The sequence below is a fragment of the Felis catus genome, chromosome A3, assembly GCF_018350175.1.
Source record: "Felis catus isolate Fca126 chromosome A3, F.catus_Fca126_mat1.0, whole genome shotgun sequence".
Classification (NCBI taxonomy): domain Eukaryota; kingdom Metazoa; phylum Chordata; class Mammalia; order Carnivora; family Felidae; genus Felis; species Felis catus.
The window spans coordinates 23633554-23648237 of NC_058370.1; the positions used below are offsets into that span (position 1 = coordinate 23633554).

The window sequence follows — 14684 nt, forward strand, 5'->3', positions numbered from 1 at the left end:
CTCTCTCCCTCTCTCTCTCCCTCTCCTTCTCCCTCTGCCCCTCCCAAGTGCTGTCTCCCTCTCTCTCAAAATAAATAAAATTTTTAATACCTTGAAAATTTAAACAAATGGATATATGGGGTGCCTGGGTGGCTCCGTCGGTTAAGCAGCCGACTTCGGCTCAGGTCATGATCTCGCGGTCCGTGAGTTCGAGCCCCACGTCGGGCTCTGTGCTGACAGCTCAGAGCCTGGAGCCTGCTTCAGATTCTGTGTCTCCCTCTCTCTCTGCCCCTCCCCTGTTCATGCTCTGTCTCTCTCTGTCTCAAAAAATAAACGTTAAACAAATGGGTATGTGCTTCACCCTCACACATACTCGTGCATTCCACTTGCATGCATTCCACATGCATTACACCTAGAGGTGTAACCAGTGTTCATAGTCTGTGTGTATATTCTTCCAAAACATGAACACACTGGGAAGGATCCTAACAACCAAGGTGTTGCATGTTCCTTTGCTCATGCTGGTCCCCCTTTTTTAATCTAGCTAGGCATAACTCATTAATCTTTTGAAGACTGTCTCCTCCCATCTTTTATTCTTCCAATTCTGATTGGACTCCTAGTATAAAGAATTCTTGAATCAATAAACGAATTGTCCTGTTTCCTGGAGCACTCTCCCCTACCGGGCTCCCTGAGGGCAGGGACAGATTGAACACTAAACTGCCTGTGCCTAGCAGTAAAGACAACCTGAGTAGGGGTACCAGGCCTGCATCTACTCTCAAATGCTTCCTAGAGGTTCTCAGGTCTCCTTAGTTTTTGAGTGTTAACCTAAAAAAAGTAGTTAACCTCTCCACTTGCACCTGGCAGGAGTTGAGGGGACTTTCCCAGAGGTTGGGGGTAGGAATTGAGCTGTACAAACATGGCTTCAGGCTGACTGGCAGCTCTGAGTTAAAGAGGGTGGCCTCTGGGGGAAGGTAGATTTGAATCCTGTGCCACTGTTCCTCACTAACTGTATGTTCTTGAGCATTCCCTGACCCGAGTGGTTTCCCCTTCCACGGTTGTGAGGATTAGTTAGACGATGTGTAAAATATCCAGAGCACCATCTCTTGCATGTGGTAAGCACTCCATAAACATGAGCTGGTGCTACTGTATTGATCTGAACTTCTCCAATAAGAGGGCGCATTGGAAAGTAGACTCCCCCAACTAATAGGCCAAAGGCAACCAGATTTCCCCCAAGAAACACCTCAGTATGATTCCAGCTTCTTTCAGCACAGACCTGCACTCTACTCCAACAATCAGCATGTTTAATGGGGTTCCCCCGTGGCACTGTCCCCTGCTCCCTCTGAAGTTCGCATGCCATGGGCTCGGACTCGATACAAGCATGTGAAACGGGGGTGGCCCCAGTTGCTTAGAATCTGGATCTTCACCTTGGGAAAGGCAGTTGGGGGGTCATTCTGGGAAGACAAATGGATCATGCCAAGGCCTGCTGTCCCAAGGGCTGCCTTCCTCCCCAATCTTCCCTCACTGTCCTATTCCTTTAGCACCCTCACCCCCAGAGACACACACCTGTAGGTGGAAAGTCTGAATCTCTGATTTCTCCACATCGAAGGTGAATTTCCCCAAGAAAACTTCAGTCTCATCATCAACCTGGAGGCCCTGGTAGGTGAAGAGTGAGTGGGGGGGGGGGGGGGAACAGTGAGGCACAGGTGAAAGAGGGAGAAAGCAACTTTATTGAGGACCTACTATGGTGTGCAATAGCTGCACTCTCTCCTTTATTTTTTGGTTTTAGGATAGTGTAGTGTGGAATGTGGGCTCCAAGAAACCAGGTTGCAAAGTTTAGTCTGGCCAATTGTTAGCTGTGTGACCTTGGCAAATAAGATTGCCTTTCTGATCATTACTTTTCTCATCAGTGATGGGGGAGATGAGGGCACTTCATAGGTTGTTGTGGGTGCAAGATGATCCATGTAGAGTACTCAGTACAGAATAAAGGCTCAATAAAGCCATAACTAAAGTTTGGATATGGTTATAATTATTTATAACCTGTAGGCCTGAGAGGCGAGTGGTAGTATCTCCATTATGTAGATGAGCAAGCGAAGACTCAGTGACACCAATTTTCATGACTGGTGCTTACTAGGCAAAATCCGCCCCACCTCCCGTAGCCCTAGCCTCACTCACATAGACTGCGAAGTCGCGGGGGGCGCTGTTGGCTCCCCCGGTGTGTGCCACACTGGGCGGTGGGTGCTGCAGGGTGATGTCGCTCAGTTGCACGCGACCCGGTAGCCGGATTACCACCTGACCCTGGTCGCCCTCAAAAGCCCAGCAATTCCCAGGGAACACATCTGGCTGCAGGCGAGCAGGTAGATCTTCAGAACCCACGGACCGAGCGACTGCGACCCTTCCCAGCCTGGGCATTGGTTCTGATAGGCTCCGCCCTCAGCTCAACCCCTCCATCGGCCCCGCCCAGTCCTCCACCCGGGTCTATACGCAGCCAGATCCTGTCCGGTGTCCCAGTCCCTCGCACCGCTAGGCCCCGCCTCCAGCCGGGCCCATCCTCCCTCAGGCAGGGCCCCGCCCATCACCACGCCCTCAGCTCAGCAGGGTCCCACTTCCAGCGAGCTGTTGAGTCTTTTCCCCAGCAACCCGTCCCTTGCCCCGTTCCAGGATCCAAGTTCCAGGCCCACCTCCAGGATAACTGTTGGCGGCCGAGCGTAGTTCCAGAAGCTGAAGCGATTCCAGAAGTAGGCAGTGTTCGCATCCTCATAGTCGTGTGATGTCTTCTCTAGGTCGATGGAGGCCCCTGGAGCAGGGAGAAGCAATCATTCAGGCTCCCAGGCCTGACCGACAGCTGGGGCAGGGTCTCTGAGGTCGGTCTCTTCGGACCGGTCATGTGCGTAGGTCTGTGTCAAGTTCTCCGTCTCTTCCCGTGTCTCTGAGTCTCAGTCTCACAGTGTCTCTGGGTCTTACCCACAGAGCTCAGCGCATAGTCAGGTTTCCTCACAAAGTCTTCATTCAACCTCTGGAATACGAGCTTGGCCACTCTCTGAAAAGAGGGAGGGCAGGGCCTGGAGGGACGGAGCTAGCGGGCAGGTTTACAGGGAGGCAAAGTTCTGGGGCTAGGTTCTCTGCTATAGACTTTGTGGGTCCTGGGAGAAACTCCGAAGTAGGAACTCCGGGGCGGGGTTTACGGCTCGCGACCCAGGGAGCGGCGCTCCGCAGGGGGCTTCCGAGGTGGACTGAGCGGCGGGCCGAGACACGGGGCGGTGCGGTGCGCTGGACAGCCGCGGGCTGCGGGGCTCACCTCGCTGTTGGCTGCGCGAACGCTGGACACCTCCTTGTGTAGTTTATCCAGCTGGGCCTGGAGCTGCTGCAGCTGCTGCCCCTGGGAGCGCACGCGCTCGTGGTACTCGCTGCAGGCGGGAGGTCGGCACGGGTGGGGTTGGCTCCGGGTCCCCCTGGGCGCTTCTCGTAAGGCCCCGCACAGAAGCACCTTTGAGCCCCCTAATTCCCCACCCCAGGTGCCCCTTTCACCTTAGAGTCAGCATCTCCTTAGGTTCCTATGGAGGGAGGGAGGCACAAAAGAGCACAGCTCAGTCCCACCCACTCCCTTCTCCCACTTCAGCCTGGGAGCAGCCGGACTCAAAGGGCCTTCTTTTTGAGGGCTGTCCCCCCCCCCCCCGACCTGCCAGGACCTCTCAGAGACCCTCAGCCGCCTCTGGGCACAATCCCTCAGGGATCTGTCTATATCCAGCCCTTCCTTAAGATTAGACCCTCCAGCACTTGTCCCCCTCCCACCAGGCCAGGGGACCCACAAAACCTCCAGGTTCACGCACCCTGCCACGCACCCACCCTAGGATACAGACGCCCTGACTCACATTCTCCAAAGGAGGGACCAGATACAGCAGACCCCACCAGAGTGCTGGGGAAAGAGGGATAGTCTCAGGGGGAGCCAAGGGAGAGGGTTTCCTTGGCATAAAGGGACAGTGAGGAGAGAAAAGCCTTGAGGGGGCTCTGAAGGGGACCGTGAGCAGTTGAAGGTGCTCAGGGTGCTGAGGGATACAGGAGAAAATGTGCCGGGTTTGGCTCCAAAACATCCAGGGCGGGGGTCCCAGGGGATTCGCCACCCCCTCACCTGCTAGAAAGAGGCTCAGCAGTGACAGGGCCGTGAGCAGGAAGCGGATGGAACAGACCTCCCTGAAGAACCGGAAGGAAGCTGAGGACCCAGACCCTCGTGAACCCCACAGCCCCCACACCAAGGTACTAGACCCAGCTCCCGCCGACAGGACTCAGCCAGATCTGAGTCAGACTCAACAGCCAGATCTGAGTCAGTGTCAACCTTTTGCTGGCCCGGCTCTGCTCCCTATCCCCTCCAAAAAGCAGTCCCTGGAGCTCCCCATTCCCTCCCTCTGACCTGTACACAATGACCAGCACGTCTCCTACCAGGGACAACAACACGCTCAGCACCCGAAGCAGCAGGCCTGGGGAGAGGAGAGGGGCCTCAGAGGGGGAAGAGGTGAAGAAGGGCTCGGTAAGTGTGGGGTTCGAGGTTCAGAAGAGGCTCAGGAAGAGGGGAGTGAGCTAGGAGCATTAGATGGGGGCACGGAGAATGAGTTCAGGCTCAGAGAAGGTGGATCGGGCTCAGGGAAGGGGCTGGAGACTGACATGGGCCAAGGACTCAAAACGAACAGGGTCTCAGAAATGAGAACCGGAGTTCAGAGAGGGGAGCTGGAAGGTCAGAGGGTTTCCGGGCTGATCTGGCCCGTACTCAAGAAGCTCTTGGACACGCGCGGTGGAGGCATCTCCTGCCTCAGATCCAGGGTCGGGAGAAGGTCGAACTGCTCCTCAGAGACTACGGGAGAGCCAGCCGGTTCTGCGGGAGCCCAAGGGCGCCATTGGGGCCTTGCGTAAGGTAGGTCCACTCTTTCCGCGGGACCAGGCCGCAGGCTCCCCAGCCCAGAAGCAGGGCAGCACCCCCCAACCGGCATTGGTCCCACTGCATGCAAACCCCAGGTGTGCTCAGCACTCTGAGCCCGCCCCTCTGGGATGCTCGGTCAAGACGACGGTCCCCCGGCCAAACGGAGGCCCCGCCCCCAGACAAGTGTTGGTGCTGCCCCATTTCTCTGGTAGCCACTTATGTTAACACCAAGGCCGCGCTTTCTCAGTGTTGTCCAATCAAAACTTTCCCCGCCCCTTCCCAGGACCGTCCATCACACCTAGATCCCGCCCCTTAGGGAATTTTATTTGGTGTCTCCCCGCTTCACCCCATAGGCCCCGCCCCTTAGGAGGTGCCCAGATATTTATCCCCATTCCGTTCCAAACCCCGCCCCTTATGCCCTGCCCCCTCCCTCAGCAATCCCGGGTTCGACCCCGCCCGCACCCGAGGCCCCGCCCCTCACGGTTGCCGCGCCACAGGCGGTCGGCCCTTTGTGGCTCCGAGGCGCAGGCTTCTGCCGTGGGCTTCCAGCGCATGTGGTTCCTCCGGGCACTCCTGCGCTCAAGACGGGCTCACCGCAGCTCGAGCCCCGGGCTCTTCTGCCCTCGGGCTCCCCGGGCCCCGGCCCAGCTGACCGGTGCCCGCTGCTGTCCCCCGAGGTGACGCTCACTGAGCTGTTGCTGTTGTCGCTGTAGAAGTTGGGCGTGCGCTTATGCGGGGACGCCGCCGAGCCCGGGCGGGGGCTCCGCCGCATCCTGACCCCGGGGCACCCTGTCACGGACACCAAAGTCGCCGCCGCAGCTGCCAAGGCTCTCGGCCCTCCTTCAGCCAATGTGCGCCGCGGAGACCTCACGGACCCTGCGTGCAGCCGGCGGGCCCCCCAGCGGGATCTAACCTCCTCTGTTATCTGGGCCCGGCTCCTGACGTCATAAAGGAGCCCGTGATCTCTACGGAACTCCCTGACGATGCGTCACAGAGCTAGTCGTGACGTCCCTGGGAGCCTGGCAGTCTTATTCTTTCCCATGTTAAAGCAAGTGATGACATCACATCACTTCCCAGAACTTCCTATCTTCTGCACTTGGGGTGAAAGAATTTCTATCCCCCTTCCTGCTTTGTTTTTCTCCTCAGCTCATATCACCAACATGCTATATATTTTACTTATATATTTCTTCATTGCCTATCACACCCACTAGAACATAAAAATTTATGAAGGCAGGTATTTTTGTTTTGTTCACTAGTGTATACCCAGGATCTAGATAGGCCTAATGAATGAATGTCACCCAGGGCACATCTAAGAAAATACTCAGTTTCTTTTGCTCTGCAAACCCTTCAGGCCCCTCTTTTCATCCTTGTCATCAGGCTAGGAAACTCTGACCTTAGGATCCGTGGTTCCCTCTCCCAGACCCATATTCACCAAAGGTCTGTGGGCTAAGACTTCATTCAGTATGCACCAAACACCATACCCACACTCAAACCAACCATCTGAGATACTGAAAATGCAATGAGGAATCACAGAAAGTCACAGACAGGAGACCAGAGTTCCCAGAACTCCTGCAACAGAATAGAAATTCAGGTTTCCAGGTACAATTTAAGAATCTACTTTAGCATTTCTTGAGTGGGTGCAGGAATGTGCATTTTTAACAACCACATGTGTGATCCTCATTAAGGACCACACTTTGAAAAGCAATGCAGAGGGGCGCCTGGGTAGCTCAGTCGGTTAAGCGTCCGACTTCAGCTCAGGTCACGATCTCGCGGTCCGTGAGTTCGAGCCCTACAGGTCATGATCTCGCGATCTCGGGGTCCTGTGGGGCTCTGGGCTGATGGCTCAGAGCCTGGAGCCTGCTTCTGATTCTGTGTCTCCCTCTCTCTCTGCCCCTCCCCCGTTCATGCTCTGTCTCTCTCTCTCTCTGTCTCAATCTCTCTCTGCCCCTCCCCCGTTCATGCTCTGTCTCTCTCTCTCTGTCTCAAAAATAAATAAACGTTAAAAAAATTAAAAAAAAAAAGAAAAGCAATGCAGAAATAAAGAAAGAGAGAGAAAGGAAGGAAGGAAGGAAGGAAGGAGGGAAAGTAATGCAGTGCATATGCACATTACATAGCTAGGCAAATAGGTCCAGAAAGGGGAAAGGACTTTCCAGAGACCACACAGTGCATGATAGAGATTAGAATTCCAAAATCCTGCCCTAGAGCCTAGTACTCTTTCTGCCACATCCCATCTTCTTTGGAATGTTAGGAAATGAAGTGTCAGTTCTTAGGGGGGGTGGAGGGGGAGCGAGAACTTGCCAGGTTGTGTTCCTGCCCAGAAGGGGAGGTGCCTGCATTAGTTTCCAGAAGGGGTGGCTTCAATACCTTGCTTGATTAGATGTCACAGAGTTCAGGGGTAAAGGGAGGGAAAGGCCAGGGCACTGTGAACTAAGAATTCTGGTCCCCCTTTTGGCCTCCTTTGGATCTCAGTGCCCCCATACATCAGCGGAGGAGGGGAAGCCCTCCCCCAACATCTGGAATCTTGAGGTCTAACCTGGACCTTGCTTAGAAACAGAACAATCTATGCCTGTTTGTCTGGTGTTTTATAGACCTCAAAACTCAATTGAGCAGCTAACACCTGGGACACAGAACAGGGCTTTCCAACCCCACTATTGAGTTGAAGAAGCTGAAGCACAAGGAGGCATCATGTCTGGCTTAAGGCCACACAGCAAGACTTAGCTCCTCTGATGGTCTAAATTTTATGTCTGCTGCCACCTAATACATTTCTCGTACACACGTCAAAATGACAAATCACAGGTCCCAAAACACACCCTGCATTCCTTCCCACTGCCTGGATGTCCTTCTCTGCTCAACTCCTGTCCTTGAAGTCCATTTTATTTCTTTTATTATTTCTTTTTTAAAGTAGGCTCCATGCCCAGTATTGGGCTTGAACTCATCACCCTGGATCAAGAGTCGTATGCTGTACTGACTGAGCCAGACAGGTGCCCCCTCAAAGCCCATTTTAAGCACCTCTGGCTTCCCTCTTCTTGAGCTCCTGAGTCCTGACCCTTTCCTGCTCTGATGGGAATTACAGTCTTTCTAGGCCTTGTTTGATGTTGGAGTCCATGAAGCTACTGGAAGACAGAGAACATGTCCAATTCACCGCTGTGGCTGCACCCCTTCCCCCACAGGGTAGCATAGCACAAGTCCTACACATAGGAGGTGTCATTAAATAGAATAACTAAATAGATGGCCAGGATACACACTCAACACATAGTTACAATCACACATGGGTTCAAACTACCAGATACATTCATTCCTTCATTCAGTAAAAATACTGCGCATCTGTTTAAGGATATGGGAGGAGCTTAATGTGCAGCATGCACAATTACTCAATATTTTATAGGCAAGTTCAAGAGTTTGCAGACTCCCTGCAGCCTATCTATGTAAGACCCCAAGTTAAGGACCTCTGTTTTCTGGTTAGGAAGTGTTTTGAATACCTGCTATGTGCAAGCTAGGGACACACATTCAACCACTCATTATTTCAAATGTGTTGAATGCCTGTAGTACTAATGCTGGGGGCTCGGGGATTCCTTTATCAATCTGCCCATTTATTTAAAAAGTTTTTTGAGGGTCTACCATGCACCAGACCCTGAGCTTGGCATTGAGGACAGAGAGATGAAAAAGGAGCACCATGAGACCCGTGCCCTTGAGGCCTCATTGGCTAGTGGGGACAAACTAGGGTCCTGTCTTTCCCCTTGGCTCCATCCCCACCCTATCCCAGCTCCCACTTCACAAGGGTGGATGCAGGGTGGAGGCTGAAGCTGGAAGAGGCAGGGAGGACAGAGCAGACCACAGCGACCTTACCTCCTTCTCTCAGTCCTTCAGCTCTCTCTTCACCCATGACCCCCCAAGCCTGCCTGTGTGTTTGACTAAAGGGCAGGGATTGCTGAACTTGCTGGGTGAGTCCAGTGAGTCAGAGGCGATTCAGGTGAACAGGCAGGTTGGCAGGAGGGCAGACGGGCAGAGGGAGAGCCAGTGGCCCTGGGACAATGGCTCTGATCGTGCGTGTGCGGCGACTGACGGGGCTGCCAGGCAGCCATGACCGACAAGTGAGGCTCAGCTTTCGGGGTGAGGCTCGTAGGGGTGCTCTAAGGATTTTTGCAACTGGGGGGCTCCCATTCCTCCTCCTTAGGCCCCCCAATCCAGTGCCTAGGCATCTCTCCAGCCTGTCTCTTCTCTCCTCTAGCCCATTTCTCTGCCTCTTTCCCCTCCATCTACTACCTTTCTCCATGGGTAAGCCCAGCCCAGGGGGACTGGACCCTGTGCTGGGTGTGTATATGTGTGATTTGTGGGAAGGGGCTGATAACTGACTAGTTTTGATTCTGAGCAGGCTTCACCCAGAAAACAAGGAAAATTCACTGTGGTCAAGAAGCAGATATTGGTGAGGTGAGTGGGGTTGGGTCCTGGATAGGGAGACATTGATCTGTGCTCATGTAAGTCCCTCCTCAGATGAGTTGGGGGGCATATTCCTGGTTTTGGGGGGCTGTGTTCTCAGGAAGTGGGGTTAGTCTCTTAGGCTTGAGAAGCCAAGACTGGGGGGATTAGTTCTTGATTGGTAGTTACCCTCAGATCAGCCCTAGTTTGTAGTCAATCCTGTGTTGGGGGGAGGGGTTGTTCCAGGTTTGGGACATTGGTCATCAAGTTAGCTCCAACTTTGGAGGGTTGGATCCTATCTCCTGGATCCTAATCTAGGATAGGCTCTGGATTGGGGGTCAGGGTAAGTCCAGCATTGTGTGTCACAAGATTCCTCTTATCTCCAGCTCTTCCACTGGCCACACTACGGGGCTCTGCTGGCTGCGGAATGTCTGTCTGTGCAGGTGGTTAACTGCAGCCGTGTGTTCAGCCCCAGGTGAGTAGGCCTGGGGAAGCCAAGGATGCAGGTGGGGCTGGACATGGTAAGAGGGGATATTCCCCTAGGTCATTCTTTTACCCCCATGCCACATCCCCAGGTCTCTGGGGACCCTGGTGATCTCCCTGCAGCAGCTACAGCGTACTGGGCATTTGGTGCTACGGGAGGCCCTAGTGGATGAGAATCTGCGGGTGTCCCCGGTGAGTCTCACCAGTCCTCAGCCTGCCACCCTCAAGCCTGAGTGTCCTTCTAGATAAGAGAGTTCCATTTTTCAGAGAGGAAAACCCAGATCCAGACAGGAGTGGTAACAAGGCCTCCCAGCCAGGGCTTCTTTCATTGTAGCCCCTGCCTTAGTCCCACATGGGCCAAGAGCCATTCTGTGCTGCTCCCTACCCAGTACAGACTCAGTTCTTGTGGGAGGCAGAGTTGAACCTGACTGAATTTTCCTGGTGTTTCATGGAGGGTCATCTAACCTGGTAGGAATGGACCTGGGTTCAAATCTCAGCTCCACCATTTCCCTACTGATAACCTGAACAAGTTATTTAGCTTCACCAAACTGTTTCCTCATTTGCCTTATATGGAGTCATAGGAAATGTTGAACTTTTCAATCAGTCTGTTGTTTGTTGAGCTCTGATTATAAGCTGTGCCGTGTGTGCTGTGCTGGGCAATAAGGATTGAGTGGTGAGCAAACCAGATAAGGATTTGCCCTCTTAGAGTTCTGTATCTAAAGAGAGAGGCAAATATTAAACAAATATTCACACAAATAAATGCAAAATTGTCACAGATGTGTGTTACAAAAGAGCTGGTAGGACCCTGGGAAAGGGTATAACCAAGGGATGTAACCTATATGGGGGTCAGCAAAAATTCCCTGAGGAAGTACTGGTTGAACTTGGAATGGAAGGATGACAGGAGTTAACTAAGTGGGAGGGGAGAAGGTTTCAGGCAGAAGAACTAGCATATGCAAAATCCCAGTGCTCTGAGAGAGCATAACTGGGGTGCAGGGCAGGAGCAGACCCCATATTAGATAGGACTGGAAAGGTTGGCAGGAGTCAGACCATGCAGAGCTATGAGGGCCACAGTAATGAATTTCCAAGAGCAACGAGAGAATTTTAGAGTCATGTTTGGCCTCTTCAAGAGGTAACATGCTCATGCTAAGTTTTTCATAGGTTGTAGTTAGTCAATATTATTAATGACCAGAGAGGAACCACAAAGTCACCACGGATGCAGGTCAGGAGGGTCTCTGTTTATAGGTGGAGTAAAAGGCATTGTCCTTGGACTTCTCTTAGCCCGAGACAGTTTGGGGGGCTCTAGGGCACATTGTGTGTCTGTTTTCAGATCCAGGTGGAACTTGACCTGAAGTATCAGCCCCCAGAGGGTGCAGCTGGAGCCTGGGCAGAGGAGGACTTTGGAGCATCCATTCGGGACAGGTACCCCACCTCTTGCCCCCTGCAATCTAAGCAAGGCCTGATTGTCCTAGCCCAGGTAGGCCTTGGGAAGGCAGAAGTGGTACCTAATTCCTCTCTGGATCTGCTGGATGTGGTGACCCTTGGCCCTGTGCTGCCTGGGTTGCAGCTCTGTAGTCAAGCCTGGCCCCTCACTCCTTTCATTTATCCTCCTTCTAGCTCAGAGCTGATCATCCCCAACGTGGGCTTCCAGGAGCTGGAGTAAGTATGTGGGGATGGTCTGGGGTTACCAAGTCAGTCTTGGTTGGGATTTAGGAGTCAGTGATATGGGGTCAATCCCACCGTCTGGGATCAGTATTGGATCAATTCCAGGGTAAGAAGTCAGTCCTAGAATCAGGGGTCAATTCCGGAATTAGGGATCCCAGATTAGGGGTCAGTCCTGGAAATAGTGGGGTCAGCCTAAGGGTCAGAGGTCAGTCCTAGGGTCAGGGAAATCAAGGGTGCCCAGAGAGGAGGGACAGGTTCCAGACATGTCCCTTGAAGGCCTTTCCTATCAGGCCTGGGGAGGCCCGGCTGGAGCGGCAGGCAGTGGCATTGGGCCACAGGCTAGTTCGAGGCCTAGCTCAGCAGGACAATGAAGATGGTGAGCTGGAGCTGGAGCTGGATCTGGAGGATGAGCCTGATGTGGAGCTTTCTGGAGTTGTGTTCAGCCACCTCAGGAGGTAATTTGTACCCACACCTGCTCCCATACCCACCAGTGTGTCAACCTTAGGCGCTTATTCGTGTAGGCCCATGCTCATCCACACTCACAAACAGCCCCAGGGTATGGGTGAGGAGTGGATGTCCTGGAGTTAAGGCACAGACACTGCCACACTCACACACACAGTTACACTGGCACACATAGAGCTTCTGGGGCCCATGTAGGGGACGAAAGCTTGAGGAGGGTAGGGAATTTTGTCTCTTTTGTTCTCTGCAGTGTCCCAGGACCTAGAATAGTGTTTGTTGGTACATAGTAGGTGCCCAACAAATCTTTGTTGAATGAATGAATGGTTTCAGGGCTCCAGGAATGAGGCACATTCTGGGTGTAAGGTTGAGATGGATGCAAGACAGACTGGAAGGATTCAGAATCCAGAAGACAGGAGATCTTATCCCTAGCACTGAGCAAAAGTACATAGGTGATAGGGGAGAGGGAGTGAAGTGAGAGCTGACCTTGTACTTCTGGCAGTCGCACCCGGGGCCTGGCTCGAGGGGATCCTTTCCAGATGTCCAGAGCTCAGGACTTCCAGGTACCACTCTTCCTCTAGACCCTAGCCATTGGTGAATATCACCCATTCTCCACACACGTGGTTCCCCTGCCCTCCTCCTTACTTGGCGGGGATGGCTTCCTTTTCTCCTCCTTCTGCACCCTTCAGGTAGGGGTTACAGTGCTGGAGGCCCAGAAGCTGGTTGGAGTCAACATTAACCCCTATGTGGCAGTGCGTGTGGGGGAGCAGCGCCGAGTGACCGCCACCCAACGCGGGACTAATTGCCCCTTCTACAACGAGGTGTGTGCGACCAAGGAAGAATGGGGCTTGACAAGAGAATGGGAAAGACCCAGCATGTACCCAGTCCGCAGAGGGGACGTGGCCTAGGTGGAATTGAGCAAGTGCCTGCGGTCAAGAGGGGCTTGATGAAGGAGAGGGTACAAAGAGGCGCCAGCAGGGGAAGGAGAGCGTTCTTTTTGCAAGAGGCAGGGGCCAGCTGGCGTGAACCCTTCGCATATTACCAATGTTCTTTCGCCTCTCTTGTTTCCCCACTTCAACCTAGTACTTCTTGTTCGAATTTCATGAGACCCGGCTTCACCTCCAAGACTTGCTGCTGGAGATCACGGTAAGGCGGGTAGGGATGAGGGGTTTCCGCCAGAGAACGGAGAATACCGAAGCTCCAAAACTAACACCATTTTCCCCCAGGCTTTCCATTCGCAGGCCCTCCCCTTTATGGCCTCCCAGATAGGCACCTTCAGGATGGACCTGGGCATTATCTTCGACCAGCCAGGTAGCGAACCCTCTTCTGCTTTAGACTCATCTGCACCAAGGGGAACTGACCCTCCGGGCACTGATCCCTAGATACTAACTTCGGAGAGAGAAGCCTCTTGGGAAGGTGGACTTCCATGTACTGCCTCTCCTCCCTACCGAGTCCGACACGAATGCGGGTCAGTGCAGCCCGCCGGTCTCCTCTGACCCGTGGCCTGCCCCTCCGCCCCTCCGCCCCTCCGCCCCCAGATGGCCACTTCTACCAGAAATGGGCTCCGCTGCACGACCCTCGGGACACCCGCGCTGGGACCAAAGGCTTCGTCAAAGTCACTTTGTCCGTGCGGGCGCGCGGGGATCTGCCTCCTCCGCTACCAGCCCCGGGCCCAGGTCACAGTTCGGACATCGAGAAGTGAGCTGGGGTGAGGGTGGGGGTAAGAATAAGACCAGGCGTGGCCTTCGGGACGCCGTAGCGGGGGTGGTGAAGCCCGACACCGCGGCGTTCCGCGGCCTCAGCGCCCCACTCCCTTAGGAACCTGCTCCTGCCACGCGGGGTGCCGGCCGCGAGGCCGTGGGCGCGGCTGCGCGTGCGCGTGTACCGGGCCGAGGGGCTGCCCGCGCTGCGCCCGGGGCTGCTAGGCAGTCTGGCCCGCGCCCTGCAGGACCAGCGCGTCCTCATGGACCCCTACGTGCGCGTGTCTTTCCTGGGGCAGCAGGTAAGTCCCTCCCGTCCCCACTCGGCCGAGGCGCGGGCCCCGGTGCCGTGCTGACCCCACTCCGCCGCGGCCCCCAGGGCGAGACGTCTGTGCGCGGCGAGGCGGCGGCGCCCGAGTGGAACGAGCAGCTGAGCTTCGTGGAGCTCTTCCCGCCGCTGACGCGCGGCCTCCGTCTGCAGCTGCGGGACGACGCACCCTTGGTCGATATGGCCGTCGCCACGCACGTGCTAGACCTGAGGCAGATCTCACACCCGGGCCGCGCGGGTGAGCGCCTGCGGCCAGCGCTTGCTGCCTCCGCCTGGTCCTGCCCGCCCTGGGTCCCTCCCCTGGCCGCAAACTCCAGCCCTGCTATCCCGCTCCGCCCCTCCACCCAGCACCAAGCCGTCCCCGCCCTTCGGGGCCTCACCTGGTGTCCCCAGACTACAAACCCCACTCTCGGTTTGCCTCTGTTGACAAAATTCTACGGACAGCCGCATATCCAGTAGCCGCGCCAGCTGTGCTCTCCCTGAAGATTTGCACGCAGAGAAAATAAACCCACTCACATCTTGCGTTCACCCCGCCCCTCACGGGATCACCTATAGCTCCGCCCCAATCGTGACTCCACCCCCAGAACTCGGGCTTCTGCAGTAGAGCTACGGGTTGTTTGTCCCAAGGGCGTTTGGGAGCTGGGGTAGATTAGATGTGCTCTCGGGTTTTGGTCCGTAGCTGTAGGTCCGCAGCTGTTCTCAGACTTCCCTCTCAGAGCTGCCAAAGCCCAATCCGACTCCCTGCCCCCTTGGA

At 54.8% G+C, this 14684-nt stretch overlaps 2 protein-coding genes across 8 annotated transcripts in view; one reads left to right on the plus strand and one right to left on the minus strand.

Moving 5' to 3' along the window:
* Window positions 1-1260: 1260 nt before the first annotated feature.
* On the minus strand, window positions 1261-14451 carry SPAG4 (sperm associated antigen 4). 7 transcript variants are annotated; one of them, XM_023251292.2, is made up of 13 exons: window positions 14311-14450; window positions 5367-5592; window positions 4736-4840; window positions 4382-4448; window positions 4103-4164; window positions 3846-3889; window positions 3502-3527; window positions 3272-3380; window positions 2938-3013; window positions 2655-2770; window positions 2149-2316; window positions 1540-1629; window positions 1261-1427 (listed from the first exon to the last, which is right to left on the minus strand). In XM_023251292.2, exons 2-13 carry the CDS (start codon window positions 5437-5439, stop codon window positions 1278-1280), a joined length of 1086 nt encoding a protein of 361 aa, XP_023107060.1. In that variant the 5' UTR covers window positions 5440-5592; window positions 14311-14450; the 3' UTR covers window positions 1261-1277. The 7 variants fall into 7 exon arrangements, with proteins under 7 accessions (XP_023107060.1, XP_023107059.1, XP_003983623.1 ...); XM_023251291.2 differs by having other exon boundaries at window positions 3846-4164; window positions 14311-14451; XM_003983574.6 differs by lacking the exon at window positions 14311-14450 and having other exon boundaries at window positions 5348-6677.
* Window positions 6890-14684, plus strand: part of FER1L4 (fer-1-like protein 4) — a 36403-nt gene continuing 28608 nt past the window's right edge. The window contains exons 1-14 of the mRNA XM_023251302.2: window positions 6890-8995; window positions 9258-9313; window positions 9688-9776; window positions 9877-9976; window positions 11112-11203; window positions 11399-11440; window positions 11737-11901; window positions 12405-12465; window positions 12592-12723; window positions 12986-13048; window positions 13129-13213; window positions 13441-13600; window positions 13721-13904; window positions 13982-14168. Of these exons, the coding sequence (XP_023107070.1) occupies window positions 8917-8995; window positions 9258-9313; window positions 9688-9776; window positions 9877-9976; window positions 11112-11203; window positions 11399-11440; window positions 11737-11901; window positions 12405-12465; window positions 12592-12723; window positions 12986-13048; window positions 13129-13213; window positions 13441-13600; window positions 13721-13904; window positions 13982-14168 (1495 nt within the window). The 5' untranslated portion in view covers window positions 6890-8916. The remainder of the gene's footprint in view (window positions 8996-9257; window positions 9314-9687; window positions 9777-9876; window positions 9977-11111; window positions 11204-11398; window positions 11441-11736; window positions 11902-12404; window positions 12466-12591; window positions 12724-12985; window positions 13049-13128; window positions 13214-13440; window positions 13601-13720; window positions 13905-13981; window positions 14169-14684) is intronic.